Source organism: Muscardinus avellanarius (assembly GCF_963383645.1).
Source record: "Muscardinus avellanarius genome assembly, chromosome: 5".
Taxonomy (NCBI): Eukaryota; Metazoa; Chordata; class Mammalia; order Rodentia; family Gliridae; genus Muscardinus; species Muscardinus avellanarius.
In genome coordinates, this window is record NC_137790.1 from 115776629 (window position 1) to 115794335 (window position 17707).

Genomic DNA, 17707 nt, shown 5'->3' on the forward strand with positions numbered 1-17707 from the left:
AAAACTTAGTTTTTATCATAATCACCTGGAGGACTTTTTTTTTAATACATTACCTGGCTCCATCTCAAGAGTATCTAATTCAGTGTGTCTAGAGTGGATCCAAGTATTTCCATTTCTAGCAAGTTCCCAGGCAATGTGGATGCTTCTGGTCCAAGAACTACACATTTTTTTTTTTCCTGCAGTACTGGGAATTGATTTCAGGAGCATTCTACCTCCAAGGTAGACTCCCAGCCCTATTTTTTATTCTTTATTTTGAAACAGGGCCTGGTCTTAGTTGCAGAGGGCCTCACTCTAAGTAGCTAAGGCTGTCAGCGAACCTGCAATCCTTTTGTCTCAGCCTCCCAAGTACTGGGATTACAAGTGTGCACCACCATGCCTGGCTTAGAACTGTACTTTTCAAACTATTAATTTATCTAAATTCAAAAAAAATTTTAATAGCTTCCCAGTATCAGCTATTAAGTGTTTCAAATCTGATGACTCACATTTCTAATTACTTTTCAGTATGCGTGTGAGCTCTTATGTGTCAAACATGTTGTTCACTTTACAAAAGTGAAGATACAGAATCTTTCTCGAGAAGCTCAGTCTAATAGGATCAGCACTGGTAGTGTAGTAATAGTAAAATTAGTCGCGCGCGCGCGCGTGTGTGTGTGTGTGTGTGTGTGTGTGTGTGTGTGTGTGTCTCTCACTGGGGATTGAATCCAGAGGCGTTCTACCTTTGAGATGATCCCCCAGCCTGATCGATTTTATTTCTTATTTAAAAACAGGAGCTGGGCGTGGTGGCACACACTTGTAATCCCAGAATTCGGGAGGCTGAGACTGGAGGATCGCGGTTCGCGGACAGCCTCAGCTACTTAGGCCCTCCGCAACTTAGTGAGACCCTGTTTCAAGATAAAGAATAAAAAAGGGCAGGGGGTATAGCTCAGAGGTCAAATGCCCCTGGATTCCATCTCCAGAGCTGTACCCCCCCAAAAAAAAAAACAGGGTCTCACTAAATTGCGGAGGGTCTCACTCAATTGCCGAGGCTGGCTTCTAACCTTCGATCCTCTTGTCTCAGCCCCCCAAGTTCTGGGATTACAAGCATGTACCACCATGCCTGTCTGTCACTACCATATATTGAATGCTCAGTATGCTAGTAACGATATACCAGCTATTGTTTGTTTATGTTTGTTGTTGTTGTTGTTGTTGTTGTTGTTGTTGTTGTTGTTGTAGGTCTGGTGATGAAACCCAGGGACATTCAACCTCCGAGCTACACCCCTGCCCTATTTTTTTATTCTTTATTTTGAAAGAGGGTCTCACTAAGTTGCGGGGGGCATTACTAAGTAGCTGAGGCTGTCTGCGAACCGCGATCCTTCTGTCTCAGCCTCCAGAATGCTGGGATTACAAGCGTATGCCACCACGCCCAGCTCCAGCTATTGTTTAAACTCATTTAATCCTCAAAAGGATTTTATTAATTAAGGCATATAATTCTTATTTTAGATGAAAAAATTAAATCTATAAAAGTTGAATATTTTTTAAGAATTCATACAGTATGAGTATATGGAGAAGCTAGAATTTGCTTTCTTTTTTCTGTACTATAAAGAAGTAAGGCATGATGGTGCATGCCAGTAATTCCAATACTTGAGAGGCTGAGACAGGAAGATCACAGGTTCGAAGCCAGCATTGGCAACCTAGTGAGATTCTGACCAACCTAGCGAGACCCTGTTTGACAATGAAAATAAAGAGGGCTGGGATGTAGCTCAGAGGTAGAATACCCCTGTGTCCAACCCTCAGCACCCACCAAAAAATGTTAGTGGACCTTAGGAAGGATGAAATGAATAATTGACTTTATGTTAGAAAATTTAAAAATATTACAGAAATGATGGTGCTGGGGCATGTTAAGAGACAAGTAAAAGATAGCTGCATGAACTGAAACTATGTAAGCATTTTCAACTGAGGGAGCATTTTCTGCAAAGTCAGGAAATTTGAAAGCATATCTTAGATTGCAGATAGTTATGTAAGGCCATAATACAGTGGGCCAGGGGAACTATAAGAAGAAAAGAGACCATAAAAGGTGGAGGTTTCTTCCCTTTCTTCCTTTCCCCTGTGCCTTTCACTCTATAAGCCAGTGTTCTCAAGCATGGTCAAGCAGCAGAATCAGCAGCATCTGGGAACTCATTAGAAATGCAAACTCCTGTATCTATGTTCATAGCTGCACAATTCACCATTGCCAAACTATGGAACCAGCCAAGATGTCCATCAACAAATGAATGGATTACAAAACTGTGGGATATGTACACAATGGAATTTTACTCAGCCATTTAAAAAAACACAATTACATCATTTACAGGGAAATGGATAGAACTAGAAGACATTATGCTAAGTGAGATTGGTCAGTCATGAAAAAGAAGAAATAGGATGTTTTCCCTAATATGCAAAAGCTAAGGAGAAATGGGTAACAGGAGGAACTCTAGATGAAGAAGGAGATCCTATAGAGGAGCAAATAAGGCAACCCAACTGAGGGGATGGGAAGGGAAAGAGGAAAACTCTCTAAAGCACATGATGTACTTAAATATATCAAAGTCAATCACTAAGCCAAGCATGGGAAGGAGGGCTCATCCTTCCTCGTGAAGGAATGGGATGACTACAATGCACCAATAAAAAAAATTTTTTAATGTAAACTTCTGAGCCCCACCCCATACCTACCCAATCAGAAATTCTGAAGTGGGCCGGGCGTGGTGGCGTATGTTTGTAATCCCAGTGCTTGGGAGGCTGAGACAGGAGGATCGCACAGGTTCAAAGCCAGCCTCAGCTACTTAGTGAGGCTCTTAGCGACTTAGATACCCTGTTTCCAAATAAAATATAAAATATGTCTGGGAGCATAGCCCAGAGGTAGAAAGCCTCTGGGTTCTACCCCCAGTACCACCAAAATAAATACATAAAAAATAAAAAAGAAATTCTGAAATGGAGCCCAGCCACCTGTGTTGTTACCAGACTCCCAGATCACTCTGTGCATCCTAACTTGAGACCTCTGCATTAAGTTATTGAATAGCAGCCTATAAAATAGGCAAAGGTCATTACTTTATAATGATATCATTATATCTGTGACTAATTTAATTCTGTTACAGTGCTCACAAAAATTGATATATTAATACCTTTTAAGGGATATGTATCTACAGCATTATCCATTCATACGTTGTTACCCATTTTCTCTGTAACTGTAAAAGATCAGTAGGGGGAAAAGTTTGTTAAATTAATATTCAAAGAATAGCGTGATAATTATTCCTTAGCTACAGGAAGGATTTGGAAATGTACTGACTTATTTTAACCATTAAAAAAAAAAAGAATGAGTTGGGTATAGTGGTTCATGCTTGTAATCCCAGTACTTGGGAGGCTGAGACAGGAGGATCACAGGTTCAGTGCTAGCCTCAGGTACTTAGTGAGGTCCTCTGCAACTTAGTGAGATCCTGTTTCAAAATAAAGAATAAAAAATAGGGCTTGGGGTATAGCTCGGAGGAAAAATGCCCCTGGGTTTGATCCCCAGTGCTGGGGTGAAAAAAAGGAAAGAAAAAATATCCACGCATGGTGGTGTACATCTGTAATCCCAGTACTTGGGATGCTGGAGGAGGGCAGGGGGATCGCTGGTTCAAGGCCAATGTCAATAACTTAGCAAGACCTTGTTTTTAAAATAAAAATAATAAAAATGACTGGGGGTATAGCTTGGATGTAGAGTGCCCGTGGTTTCTATCCCCAGAATTCAAACCCCTCCTCCAAAAAAAGAAGCATTAAACCTTTACATTTCTTTTTCCAATTGCTTGTTAAGGTTTAAAACTGATGATAAAGTTGACATTTTAAAGTATTTAAATGTTTTGAAGGAATAGAATCTCTTAAGTCATGAAAAATTCAGTCTTTACTGGTAGAAATAAAATATAAAAATTTTAATTTGCAGTACTCAAGCAAATGCTAAATTAAGTGCCTGTCACCATCATTTTTGCTCCAGTGCAATTGATATTTGTGGTGACTGGATTTACATGCATTCTGGCACTAAACACTAACACCTTACAGTTTATATAGCTCTGTATTTTGTAATTACATGTTACTTTGCATAGTTCTCTCCAAGCATTTAAAGCCAGCATTACAAAATATGTAATGTTTTGTATATCCTTTCCAATTATTAGGTGTATGGAGCCCTTCTTCATCTTAGAAATGACAACAGCAAAAAGTGAAATAATCTGCTACAATTAATACAGTTAATGCTCAAATAAACTTAGTGTTTTCCATGTACTGATTCAGATTTTGAGGAACTTAGAAGTAGAAAGTCTATTGAAGCATTGACATCAACTCATTTTTAGACGGAAAAACTGTAAAATGTCCAGAAAAGCTAAATAGGTGATTTGCTTATGTTTACACAGGCAGCAAGTAGGAGAACCAAGATTCCAGCCAGGCCTACTTGGGTTACGATCTAAAAGGCACAATTACTTCTAATGATATCAATCTAATGTAACCTGAGACTCAATCTGATATAACATTGAAGGTCCACAAAATTTAGTGTAAATAGTCTCATATACTTAAGTATCAAAATCTCAAGTGGGCTATATTTTATGAGTATATGGTAATGTTTTGCATTAAAATGCCTTAAAGACCTCTTTGTATTAATACAATAAAATGTAAGATTTTACTTCACAAGAATACTTTCAAAAATTTCTTTTTCAAAATTTATAAAAATATCAATAAGATAATATAGATTCTTGCCACTCTTTCTAAAAACTTGGAAATATTAATGGTCCACTGAAGACCATTATTCAACCTTCTATATCATTATGACACAAATGCTGAAGTGATATTTGAATTTGGGGTGTACTTACTGACTAGGCTACTTTCAGTTATTTTCAGGAAAACTGGTCTAAACCATGTGCCTTATTAGGAGGTGATTTTTGCCAGCAAAAATAACATAATAATCAAAGAATATAGATCTGCCAGAATACTGAGTTTACCAGCCCTGCCCAAAAGTCCTCTGAATTGTTTGTTGAAGTCATCTCTACAAATTTAAAAAAAAAAAACAGATGTTAACATATAAAAATGTATAGAATAGTTATTGTTTTGATATAATAATCAGTGGGATTTTCACAGGAAAGATGATTAGAATTTATACTTTGTTAGTGAATTTTAAGAGATAAGGAAAGGGTACTGCTCACTCAAAATGTGTCCTTAAAGACTGCTAAAGAGAGAACTACTGAATAAAATTGGGTGTTTTTTTTTGTTTGTTTGTTTTTTTTTTTTTTTTTTTTGGTGGTACTGGGGTTCCTGGAAGCTCTTCTATTGCCGGGCTACACTCCTCGACCTATTTTATATTTTTTATTTGGAAACAGGGTCTCTTAAGCCAGCAAGGTTGGCTCCAAACCAGCGCGATCCTCCTGTCTCCGCCTCCCAAGTGTGGGGATTACAAGCATGCGCCACCACGCCCGGCAAGGGAATTATTTTTGAAGTAGCATTTGGGTATCATAGACAATTATCAATGTTGGAACTTACAAAAGAATTTGAGAAGTTCTCTGTTTACTGAGACCTTAATTTGAAAAGTTAGAACTCCGAGACAAATTGTGAGAATATACTTAAGCCATTTTATCATCTTGATTTTAAGTAAACACAATTGTCTTTTACATTATTTGAGGTTGGAAGGGAGGTTAAATTTTTTTAGAATAATTTAATGAAATATTCTAATTTTTTCCAGTGCATCTGGGGGAGGTGTTGTAGCCATTGACAACAAAATAGAACAAGCAATGGTAAGTAAAATTAATAGTTCCCTCCTTGCATAGTTTGTTGGTTGTATAGAGTACTTGGTTCCTATCAATTCTAGATAACAAACACCTAATTTCCCTAAATCAAAGATAAATTATATTTTTGATAGATTTAGTTAAAGATTCTAGAACATTGAGAAATTTTAGTCTAGCGGTACCACCCAATTTCTCCCATTTGAACACCCACATTTTATGCATTAAAGGCCTTTGAAGGGGCATATATGTAATCACAGGCAGTGTGTTCTCAATTGAACATCCTCCTCCTCTGGTCATCATGGGCATGGTCTCACTGAGCATTATGAGCAGACATTTTTCAGGTTCTGGCCAATGCTATTGATATCGATTTTTTGTTGTTCCCTTATAGATATTTTGTTCATATTATATAAGATATTTTGATTCAATATTAAAAGTATGGATAAGCTATAAATAAGGACTGTTAGTCTAGAACTGTAATAAAAATCCTAAAGTTTAAAGTTGGAAATTACGACTATTTTGTCTCTAGCTTTCTGACTAGTTTAATATCAGACATCTTTCCGTTGAAACATTAAAAGCAAGAACAGAAATACTAATTTTAAAAATAGTGTGTTTTTAGGGCGCCAGGTAGGCTAGAACCAAATAGCTTCACCTTTCCCTTCCACTATTCTTGACATTCCCAATTTTGTTTTTCACAGGATCTGGTGAAAAGCCATTTGATGTATGCAGTAAGAGAAGAAGTGGAAGTTCTAAAGGAACAAATAAAAGAATTAGTTGAAAGAAACTCTTTACTTGAACGAGAAAATGCACTGTTAAAATCTCTTTCAAACAATGATCAATTATCCCAGCTCCCAGGCCAACAGGCCAATCCTGGTAGCACTTCTCAACAGCAAGCAGTGATAGCACAGCCTCCGCAGCCAACGCAACCTCCACAGCAGCCGAATGTCTCCTCAGCATAAAGCTTTCCTAAGCCTCATTAAGGAAAAAACTGAAAGCAATCTGTCCTTGTGTGCCACTGGTGTTCTTTCCACTTTATACGAAAGCAAGTAGCCATGCTTTGGTTGTGTGTTTGGCCTTTTCAGTATTAGACAATCATCCTACAAGAGCTTTTTCTCTCTCTCTTAAGATGTCATGCAGCGCTCTTGATGTCCAGTTCTATGTCATCAGTACACAAGGAGAATAATAGATGGGATTATTAAAGCAAGCAGAGTCTGCATTTTACCTGGTGCGCATGAGTTAGGGTCTTTAAAGAGTTTTGATGGCTCTCCCATGTTTCCTATGACCCATGGATTTACCTTGAGCCTTCCTATCACATTATAAATAACAGTTCATCTAAAGAGCCACTTTTCTTTCAATATCAGTAAACATTTGCCTACATAAGTTTTCATTTATTTGTGTTTTATTTATTACAGGGCTGCTATTTTCATAATGTACATGAACAATGTCACAGAACTTTTTTAATTTTTTGAATAATTAATAAGTATCAGTAAAGGAAAGACAGGATTGTGTTTAATAGATAAAACGTTTAGGCAATAATTGAACAAAAGAATCCTGGCATATTTCTAACACTAATGGCAATTTACCTTTGGTATTTATTTTCAGTAGCAAAGACCCAGCTTGAATGTAAATTTTGTATAGTGTAAGTATGAGAACATAGTGCAACTGTACAGGTAGTCACCAGTTATTGTGATATAATAAATAATTGGGCTATTTTGATGAAGAAAACTTTGTTCATTTGTTTCTACTTTCTAATAGAGAAATTGCCACGATTCCTCTGCTTTTCAACATTTCGTATGACTTTTTTGTTTCGGTTGGGAATAAAAAGCTGTGAAATTGTTCAACCTACTTTGTAACCAAAGAAGCAAAGCTGTGTAATGGAGTTTTGTTTTGTTTTTTTTTTATAATGCACATTCTTTATGTATTTTTATTTAGTGTTTCCTCGGTCACAATTTTCTTTGCTGTCTAGCATGATCTGCATGACCTATAATCTTTGAACCACTTTCGTACCTCATGTTTTTATCCAGCACTCTTATTGTAATATGTACTAGTCTGTGAACAATGTCAAATAAAAAAGAACGAACAGGTAGTGTGGTGGAGCTGAGCTAGTGCACAATACACTAGTTGTACAAAAAAAATGAAGTGAGCCATCTTTTGTTCATTTAAAATGGTGTTTTGAATTTCGTATGCAGAAAACGTTTTGTTACATTGCAGATTTTAATGTATTTAATAAATGCAACATGCAGATTAAGTGCAGTGTATACTGAGTATTTAAATTAAAATGTACATTTCATAAATACAGTTTCAAGAGAAAGCATCATTTTGTGTGTACTAACACATTAAGTGTATGTCAGAAATTGATGTATAAATATATATTTTAACACATTTTCTGAAATTAAACTGCAGTTTTGTTGAAATATTTGGCTCTATATGTGTTCAAAACTTGACTAGATTTGTATTTTCACAGTTCAAAATATTCCTTAAGTGAAAACCTATGTTATTGACTTAATGATAGTTCTTAAAATTTCAAAGTAAAATAATTTAAAGAATGCAAGAATGGTGAGCAATATTTGTACTCAATATTCATGTTAATAATTAGGAAATCCTTGTCTACCAAAACTTTTACTTGAATTCAGAAAGGTGCCTGTAGAAATTAACATGCACTGTATCTGCAGCCAGCTAGCTAATTAGGAGTTGATGAGAATCAGTAGTTACTCTCCATGTTAAAAGAGGATATGTTCCTCATCTATTTGAAATTAATCATATTAGCCACAAATGAGGCATAAAATTGAGATGTACATGGAGTTACCAAATATTTTATATTCTAGTTGTGCTGCAGGATATATTGTTCAGTAAGCAAAATTTTAATGTTAATAACATTACAACTATTTAAAGGAACTAAAAGTACATAGGCTTGAGCAAGTAGCCCTAAAGATGTGGAGTGTGAATCTAAGTAGAGCCATCATAGGTGAGATAGAATATAACACTTTGTTGTTGGAATGTTCTGAAAGATTTACTTGGTGTGCCCTTTCAGGGCTGTGTGATACTGCATGAACACTAAGAAAAAGGGATTGCAGGGCTAGGAATGGAGCTCCATGGCAGAGCACTCACCAAGTGTGCACAAGGCCTGGGTTTTTTTCTTGGCATTGCAAAAAAAAAAGAAAAGGGTTGTGGGTTTTGTGACAATAACATGTTTTGATCCTGGGGACAGTTTATTAATATGTTAAGGTTTAAAATGGTAACAGCAACTATTACTACTTATATGCTAAAAAAAAAAAAAGGAAAGGAAAACAATTCACAGAATAAATGAAATATGGTTTGTAAAGGTTCAACCTCTAATAGCCGATGAGAACAGATTAATATTTTTAATGAATTGTTGTATGTCATTAAATAGCAGGACTTAGTGAAGTTAGGCTTTCCTGTGTACTCCAAAAGGAATTAGGCAATATGTATCAAGAGCCTTAAATGTTAATAAACTTTTCAGTTTAATGACATGATGCTCAACTCATGGTGCAGTGTTCAAAATGCAGAATTATTGTGCCTGTCCTCTCCTTAATTCCCCTTCCTTTAGAACTCAACCCCAATAACCACCCCTCAAAAAAAAAAAAAAAAAAAAAAAAGGATAGAAGTCTTTAAGCCAAACCTACTCCATGATAATGCCCTGCACTCCAAAGAGTCAGGAACCAACTTAAAGGGTGGGAGAGATGTTGCACTTGTACGTGGAAATGCCAACACCCCCACCCCGCCTCCCCAATTGGTTGGTTGGTTTGGAATCTTAAATAACTTTCAGTTTTACCTTGGAATTTAGGGTCTCTTGCTTCAAATGGCTAAAATATTAACTGCTTGAAGTCCTAATTTGGGGACGTAGTCTCTTTATAGGAATGTCATGTCTATAATTTCTCAGTGCAATGTCTTTAGACCAAGGTGCTACATAAACTTTCTGTTGGTTTAATTTAGCCAACCAGGAAATCATAATCTGATATGGTGATGTATGTACAATTTAAACCTAATTTTTTCCCAAAGAAATTTTATTTTAGGTAATTTCCATGAGATCTTAACAGCTTTGTAACACCAACGACAAAAAAATAGAGTGGAGAGGATTACTTAAGTATTCTTACTTTAACTCTTTAAAGTAAGTTAAGTTGAGCTATCTAGACCAGTGGAAGGCCCTTTCTGACGTGACTCATGTGTCTTCAATAATCTTGGCTAAAGAACCAAGCCCAGGCCTCAAGATTCACAATTTAAGGATACAGACAGCCCAACACATACAGTGCAACAAAAAAAATACTATATACAGCCAAGGGCGGCCTTGTCAGGGTAAGGTTTCCTGAAAGGTGACTTCTAAATCTTGAAGGTCACAAAAGCCAAGGGGAAGGGCATTCCTAGCACAAGAAGGTTTAAAGGGACAGCCACAAATTTCCCAGGAGACAAGATAGTTAAACAACTACCCCACCAGCCTTGATGGTTCAGCATGTATTCAAAGTAAGAATGATGCATCAGATGATTTTAAGCAGTGAGGAGGAGTGCTCAAGTACAATGGCAGGTATAATTTAGGAGAGGCAATCCAGAAAAAATACGAAAAGGAAAAGTTACATAGGCAGTTGTGTAAAGCTTATGAAAGAGGTTTATCTTGGGTCTTTCTGTACCACTTTTTGATGAATATTCCGTTCCCAACATCAGATGCCTTGTTTACTTGCCTTTGCAAGGAAAAGCAAAGGACTTGAAAGTCTGAGTCTTTTACATCCAATAGCCATATATCTCCATGAAATGAAAGTCTTTGTTTTGTGTTAAAGGAATTTGGAGAATTTGACAAGAGGGTGAGGGAAATAGAGAAACCGTGATGGTCACTTCAGGCCTTGGTAAATTCAATCCTAAAAGTAAATTTAATCCTTTTATAGTGACTAAAATTAGCATGATTCCAAAGCCTTTCCCTAAGAGTGAGTCCTTGCTCTCCGGAAAGGATAATATAGTTTCTGACCCCATTGCAGGTACTGGCAACCCAATTAGAATAGATTTTCCAAAGCTTTAACCTTTTTTTTCTTTGACATCCACCTAAGGTTTTTCGGTAAATTCCCTGTTTATGCAAAACTGCATTCCTCCTACATCCCTGCCTCAAGATTTCTAATAACCCATGTTTCTTGATTTTGATTTTTGTGTATGTGTGTAATACTGGGGACTGAACCCGAGGGCATTCTACCTCCCAACTACATCCCCGGCCCTATTTTATTTTAATTTTAAAACGGTTTCACTAGTTTAATGAAGGTCTTAACAACTTGCTGAGGCTATCCTCAAACCTGTGATCCTCCTGTCTCAGCCTACCAAGTACTGGGATTACTGGTATAAACCACCACACCCAGCTCTGTTTCTATTGTTTAAGCAATATTGTGTATTATTTTGTTATGTATATTTGTATCTATATACCTTTTTTGATATCCCAGAATATATCCTTATCTCATCAATTCTTTACCAATTCACAGATTTTTCACACCAACCCGCTCTTTAAATGCATGTATTCCCTTTGCAGGTGGAAAGATTACTACACAGGGCAATGGTGACTATTTTCTTAAGAGAGGCAATCATCCAGAAAAGAAACTTTGAAAAGGAAAAGTTACATAAGCAGTTGTGTAAAGTGGGGTGCAAATGGTATGACATGCTGTGTTCAGAGATGAAAAATGCTGAGGCACAATATAAAGTAAGTTAAGGTTTACAGATAGCTGTGGGTTGTTTTTTTTTTTTTTATAGAATCATCAAATAAAAATAACCTTTCAGGATTGGTGATGGCAAAGAAGCTGGTATTTTACACTGGCTCTTTCTATTTGGACATTGAATTTGTTCCGGACATTGAATTTGTTTAGCATACCTGGATGGTGAGTTAGCTTTACTTTTCTTTTTTTACTCACTATGGAAACTGATAGATGAGGCAGTTTGAGGAATTCTCCCATTGTCTGATATCATGGATCCAGATTTCTAGGTTTATAGGCTATGACATTGCCTACAGAAGCCATAGTTATTCCTTGAAAAAGAGAAGGAAAAGGTGTGCTTGCTAATACCAAGAAACAACTGAATTTTAAAACATGGCAGAAGGTACTCAACGATCTCATGAAGAAACTTGAGGTCACTTTTGTTTCAGTCTTTTGCATGCTTACCATGTACAACTGTAAAGTCTTGCTTGCCGCAATCCAAAATGTTTTCCAGACCACAGTTCTTGCTGTCGTTTCACAGGCAAGCAACTCATCTATAGATAGATCAAACTGGAGGAAGTCCACAGACAGCAAGGGAACATGGGAACATTTCCCCACACATGAGCTTGACAAAATATCAGGTCAGTGTCTAGTTCTAGTTTAACTATGAAAAAAAAAAATATGCTTAACTTTATAAAGCCCCAAAGGTGAAGTTATGGAGAAATTTGAGTTTTTTATTTTATGGAAATATCAGTGAATGAAATTCAATTCAGTTAAGGTGCTGCACCCCGTACTAGATGTTTGGGAAAAGAAATGTGGATGGGACATGGTCCGTGCCCTCCAGAAGCATGCAGTCCCATGTGTAAGTAAAAGCTGAAGTGCCATACTGTTTATTCAGATAAATGTCATAGTTTGTGGAACTCAGACAATTTGTTAAATGAAAGGTTCATATAAATCAACAGTAATATTGCCAAGTCATGCAAAACCCTTCGCCATTGCCAGGAAACAACATTAAATCACCAAAAACCTTTACTATCAAATAATAGAGGGAACTGATCAAAAGCCACACTGAACCTATGAGGTATCCCCTAAAATAAATGAGTACCTAATCTGAGAGTGAAGTTTACACATTTTTACTCTTAAGTTTGCAGACAATGGAACTGATTTAAATCCAACAACTAGAACAGGATGTGTGTGTCATGCCTATGTTGTCTGTTGTCTCATAAGCCATACTTTCTTGGCTGACAATCTACCATTCAGTGAACCAAGAATAACTCAGGTGCCCAATGCCAAATCTCTAATAGAACTGAGAATACAGAAATGAACATAAATATATATTGAGTCAGTAAAAGTAAAATTTCAAGTCAGTGGGGAAAGATGTAATTAGCAAACAAGTAGTATTGAGACAGCATAACCATTTGGGAATAAAAATAAGTCGATCTATGATAAAGTATATCTGAGGAGACAGTGGGGAAAAAAGACGATCTTTCCCAAATATTCTACCACTGCTAATAGTGATCCTTTACATTTTGGCTACATATCCCTTTTAGAATCTGAATGCTGTGGAAAAACACAGATTTGCATAAGGGTTATGAAGAGACTTAACCTCAGCACGATAATGAAAGTGCATATGAAAACACAAGAAACTGTCTTGAATCCAGTTAGCAAATATTAAAACAATATCTAAGTCAAGAGCTGGCAAAGATATGGAAAAACAGGAATCCTTCATTGCTGGTGAGTGTACAAGTTGGCACAGCCACTTTTAAAAGCAGCTGGGCAATACCCATTAAAATTTAATATCCTGTGACCCAACAAATCCAATTTTTAATATATACCCAAAAGAAACATGTTCACAGGGCAGCTTGAACAATAATGTCATTCATACCTTTATAATAGAAAAAGTTGGAAAATCAAAATACCCACAAAGGAATGGAATATAGTGTACAATATAAAGTATTACCTATCAATGAAAAACAATAAGGGGGTTCTACATGGACTGATGTGGAAAGATCTCCAGGATACAATGTTAAGACCATTAAAAGTTTGGGGGCAAAAAAATTGAAGGGCAATACATGTAATACAATACCATTGATGTTAAGACACATGTCACACACATTCGCACATACAAATACTGTATAGTGGAAGTACATATTTGTGTACTATATAAGTATGTAGAGAAGGTCTGGAGGGATACTAACCAAACTGTTAACAGTAGTTTGGTGCCGTGCATTAATTAGCTTTAACTGTAATGTTTGATGTTTTTGAATATGCATTCATGTACTGTTTGTGTAATGGCAAATTAATAAATTAGAAATAAAATAAAATAGAAGGTGTTTTCTTCTGGGTCTCATTCTCTTCAACCTTCTCCTCTCCCCAGGGATGCTTTTCTCTGTCTCCTCCAATTCTTCTACTTTGCCCTTTCCTCTGAAATTACACAGGCTAAACTAATTATTTAATTAATGATAAATAAATAGCCCTCTTCCCCTAACTGAAAATGCCATCCTTCGACTTGCTGTGTGGGTTACCTCCTCTTCCTTTCTGCCACCTCCCCCACCAGCCACTTCTCCATGCAGCCTGGCCTCGGCCCCCAGCTCCTCTGTTCTTATCAGGGTTCCTAGTGGCCCCTCTGCTGCTAATTCTGTTCCATAGCTTTTAGTTCTTATCTCTTTTAACTGTACCTAATTTCTACTTACTGCCATTTAATTAGTATAGCAGTTTTCTGTTCATTTTCCTCTTTCACATTTTTTAGAAGTTCTCTTATAAATAGTATATAGATGATTTTTTAACCCAATCTGTTTTTGAATAGATGAATTTAATCTATTCCCACTTGTTTACATTACTGGCATATTTGGATGTCTTTCTGCCACCTAATATTGTGTCTTCTTTCTTTCTTTCTTTCTTTATTTCTTTCTTTCTTTCTTTCTTTCCTTCTTTCTTTCTTTCTTTCTTTCTGTGTGTGGTACTGGGGGTGGAACCCAGAGGCTTTCTACCTATAGGCTATACTCCCAGACCTATTTTTTTTTTTTTTTTTGTAGTACTGGGGATGGAACTCAGGGGCCTTCTACCTCCGGGCTACACTCCCAGACCTATTTTCTATTTTATTTGGAAACAGGGTCTCTTAAGCCAGCTGAGGCTGGCTTCGAACCTGTGCGATCCTCCTGTCTCAGCCACCTAAGTGCGGGGATTACAAGCGTGCGCCACCACGCCCAGCTTCCCAGACCTATTTTTATATTTTATTTGGAAACAGGGTCTCACTAAGTTGCTTAGAACTTTACTAAGTAGCTCCTCCTGTCTCAACCTTCCAAGCACAGGGATTACAAGCATGTGCCACCATGCCCGGCTGTGTTTTCTTTTTAAAATACTTTCTAAATCCCTTTCTATTTTCCTTTCTGCCTTATTCAATCAAGTTTAATTCATTTTTACCCCACTAATGATTGGGAAGTTACACATTGCATATCCATTCTTCCAGGGGTTATAATATTTATTATTAATTTGTGGACATTTTCAATCATATGCAAAAGTAAACCTAAGGTAAACTTTCATGTACCTCTCACAGCTTAAACAATTCTCTATTCATGGCTAATTCTCTACCCATTTTCCCCATGAACCTCTGGATTATTTTGAAAAAAATTGAAGATACAGACTTTATCCATATATATTTCAGCATGTATCTCAAAAGATAAGGATACTTTAAATATACATATCCATACTGCCATTATCCTACTTTAAAATTAATAATAATTCCTAGTATCACTAATAATCTAGTCACTGTCCACATTTCCCTGATATTCATAAATTTGTTAGTGTATTTGGATCTTGATCAAAATAAGGCTATATAATGCAATTAGTTGGCATGCCTCCAAATCTCTTAATCTATAGACTCACCACCCTCTCTTTTCCTTGATATTCTTTAAGAATCTGGGTTATTTGTCCTGTAGCTTTTCTCGAAGGCTGAGTTTTCCTGATTGTATCCCTGTAGAGTCCTCTGTCCCTGTATTGCCCAGGAATTAGATTTAGAAGCCTAATCAGGTTCAGAATCACATTTTATAAAGGTTAATTCATAACAGTGGTATGTATTTCTATCCCGCAATGTCTGGTTGCCTCTGTGTTTTGATTTGGGCAGCACTGACCATCATGACCTAAACCCAATAGCCAACTAATTCTCGTTCCTTCTCACTTATTAGTGAAACTTTTCTAAAGAGACACTTGCCCTTGTCAACTGTTCAGCATCCTTGTGGTAGAGGATGAAGGCAGAGCCTGATTCTTTTTCTTTCCAGTCTTCAAGATAATATAGTGAGTACCTGTGAAGGAATAAAAATAAATATAGAGTGCCTAAGGGAGATTCTCCCTGAAATTTTACCCTGGGAAGAAGGAAGGTGGGGGGTGCTGCAGTGAGTTGAGTAACATACTAAACTTCAATGTTTGGAGAGAGAAGCCAGGAAATTACAAAAAAAAAAAAAATGTTGAGGACAGGAAATGATACCTGAAGACTCGTGTATGTACTGCTGAGTCTGGGAGTAACTTCTGAGTCAAGAGGACCTTGAGGGAATGGGGATAGGAAGCTCATATCTGGGCAGAGTTGGGGCTGATTACAAAGGAATGTTGGCAGCCAGAAAACAGCAGGCCAGATTGTGTGAGAATCCAGGCAGTAAATGTTACGAACAGAGTGTGCGCTCACTTTCCATCCTATGGTGACTGGATATACTTTCTTACAAGCTCACAGGCCAGAAAACTTACTAAGAAAAAGAGATGGCCCAGACAACCTTCAGGATATGCAACCTCGCTTCTAAGCAAGACAATACTGCCTTGGCGACCCTGGTACCCATGCATTCTGTGGCCTTTCTTAACCATGTCTTGATTCTCCATGAAGACCAGTTTTGTCTTTTGGGTCTTTCCCTAGAAACAGGATACATTTCAGTGTTGGAATATCATTTTAAGAAATTTAGAGTTGAGGATGTAGCTCTACCACTTCCCTGGCACCTTCAAGGCCTTGGGTTGAATCCACAGTACAGAAAATTTTAAAAGAACCTAGGTGTTAGGTTCTTTTAAAATTTTAGGTATTTCTGGTCCCAGAAATACCAGCTTCTTTTAAAATGAGACTGTCAAAGATTGCCCTGCCCTGTTCTCCAGAGAGAGTGAACAAGTGGAGACTTGGCAATGGTTGCGGAAGCTTGGCCAGCCCTGGCTTCCAGCGACCTCGAGTTCCAAGCCGATGAGTCTTGGCTTTCTCACCAACTTCAGCTTCCCGAACCCGTCCCAGTTCAGCATTAGGTAATGCTTGTGCTGACAGCTGACTCATCTAAGAATGAAACTTTCCTGGAGGCCTTCTCTACTCGGAGAATCACACCCTGAGGGGTAAAGCTGGTTAAAACAAGCTTCCACCATTGGGAACTCTAGAATGTCAGCCTAGGGTGGGGAGATCCAGAGGAAGGAGGAGAAAGGGCGCCAGTGTTCTGGGACCTCACATGGACTCAAAGTGAGCATCCTTAGGAAACTGGGGACAGAAACATGCTAATACTTAAAGCAGAAGCTGAGCCCTGTGAAATGGGATGAACCTCAGCAATTTAGCAAGACCCTGCTGTTTCAAAATAAAAAAGCTGCCAGACATGGCGGGGCACACTTGTAATCCCAACATTCTGGAGGCTGAGACCAGAGGATCACGGTTCGCGGACAGCCTCAGAGTGCTGAAATCTGGTTAGGGGTAGAATGAGATTCCAGGCCATTTCGTATGCCATGTTTCTCTCCCACTGTGTGTAAATGGGTTGGAGGTCACAGGAACAGAAGCGCCTTTTCTGGCATAAATCATGTTGAAGCTGTACTCTGTTTATTCCTATTCATTGATTCTTCCATTTATTTCATTGAGATAGCTCTGTAATTCAAAAGATGGCCGCAGGGGATGGGCAAAATGAGAACAGTATGTAACAGTGCCCCCTCCAGGGAAGGAAGAAAGGTAAGTCTTTACTCAAGCCTGCTTCTATCAGTTTACTGAAACCAATGCAGGCTAGTGCATAGTTTCTTAGTTGGTAGCATAATGCCATTGAGAACATTCTAAAAAAGAAGGGTTTTCTTCTAAAGCAAAGTCTCAGGCTGGAGACACAGCACAGTGGTAGAGACCTAGTATGCATAAGACTTTGAGTTTGATCCTCAGCACCGCAAAATGAATTAATAAATTAATAATAATAAATAAATAAGCCAGGCATGGTGGCACACACTTGTAATCCCAGCATTTGGGAGGCTGAAACAGGAGGATCCAAGTTCGCAGACAGCCTCAACTACTTAGTGAGG

The 17707-nt window shown here is 37.6% G+C and overlaps 1 protein-coding gene across 2 annotated transcripts in view; it reads left to right on the top strand.

Moving 5' to 3' along the window:
• Positions 1-6703, top strand: part of TSC22D2 (TSC22 domain family member 2) — a gene marked incomplete at both ends in the record, with an annotated part of 53580 nt that extends 46877 nt beyond the window's left edge. For both annotated transcript variants that reach the window (XM_080696233.1, XM_080696234.1), the window contains 2 exons: positions 5705-5756; positions 6443-6703. In XM_080696233.1, coding sequence (XP_080552359.1) covers positions 5705-5756; positions 6443-6703 — 313 coding nt within the window. The remainder of the gene's footprint in view (positions 1-5704; positions 5757-6442) is intronic.
• Between the last annotated feature and the right edge of the window lie 11004 nt (positions 6704-17707).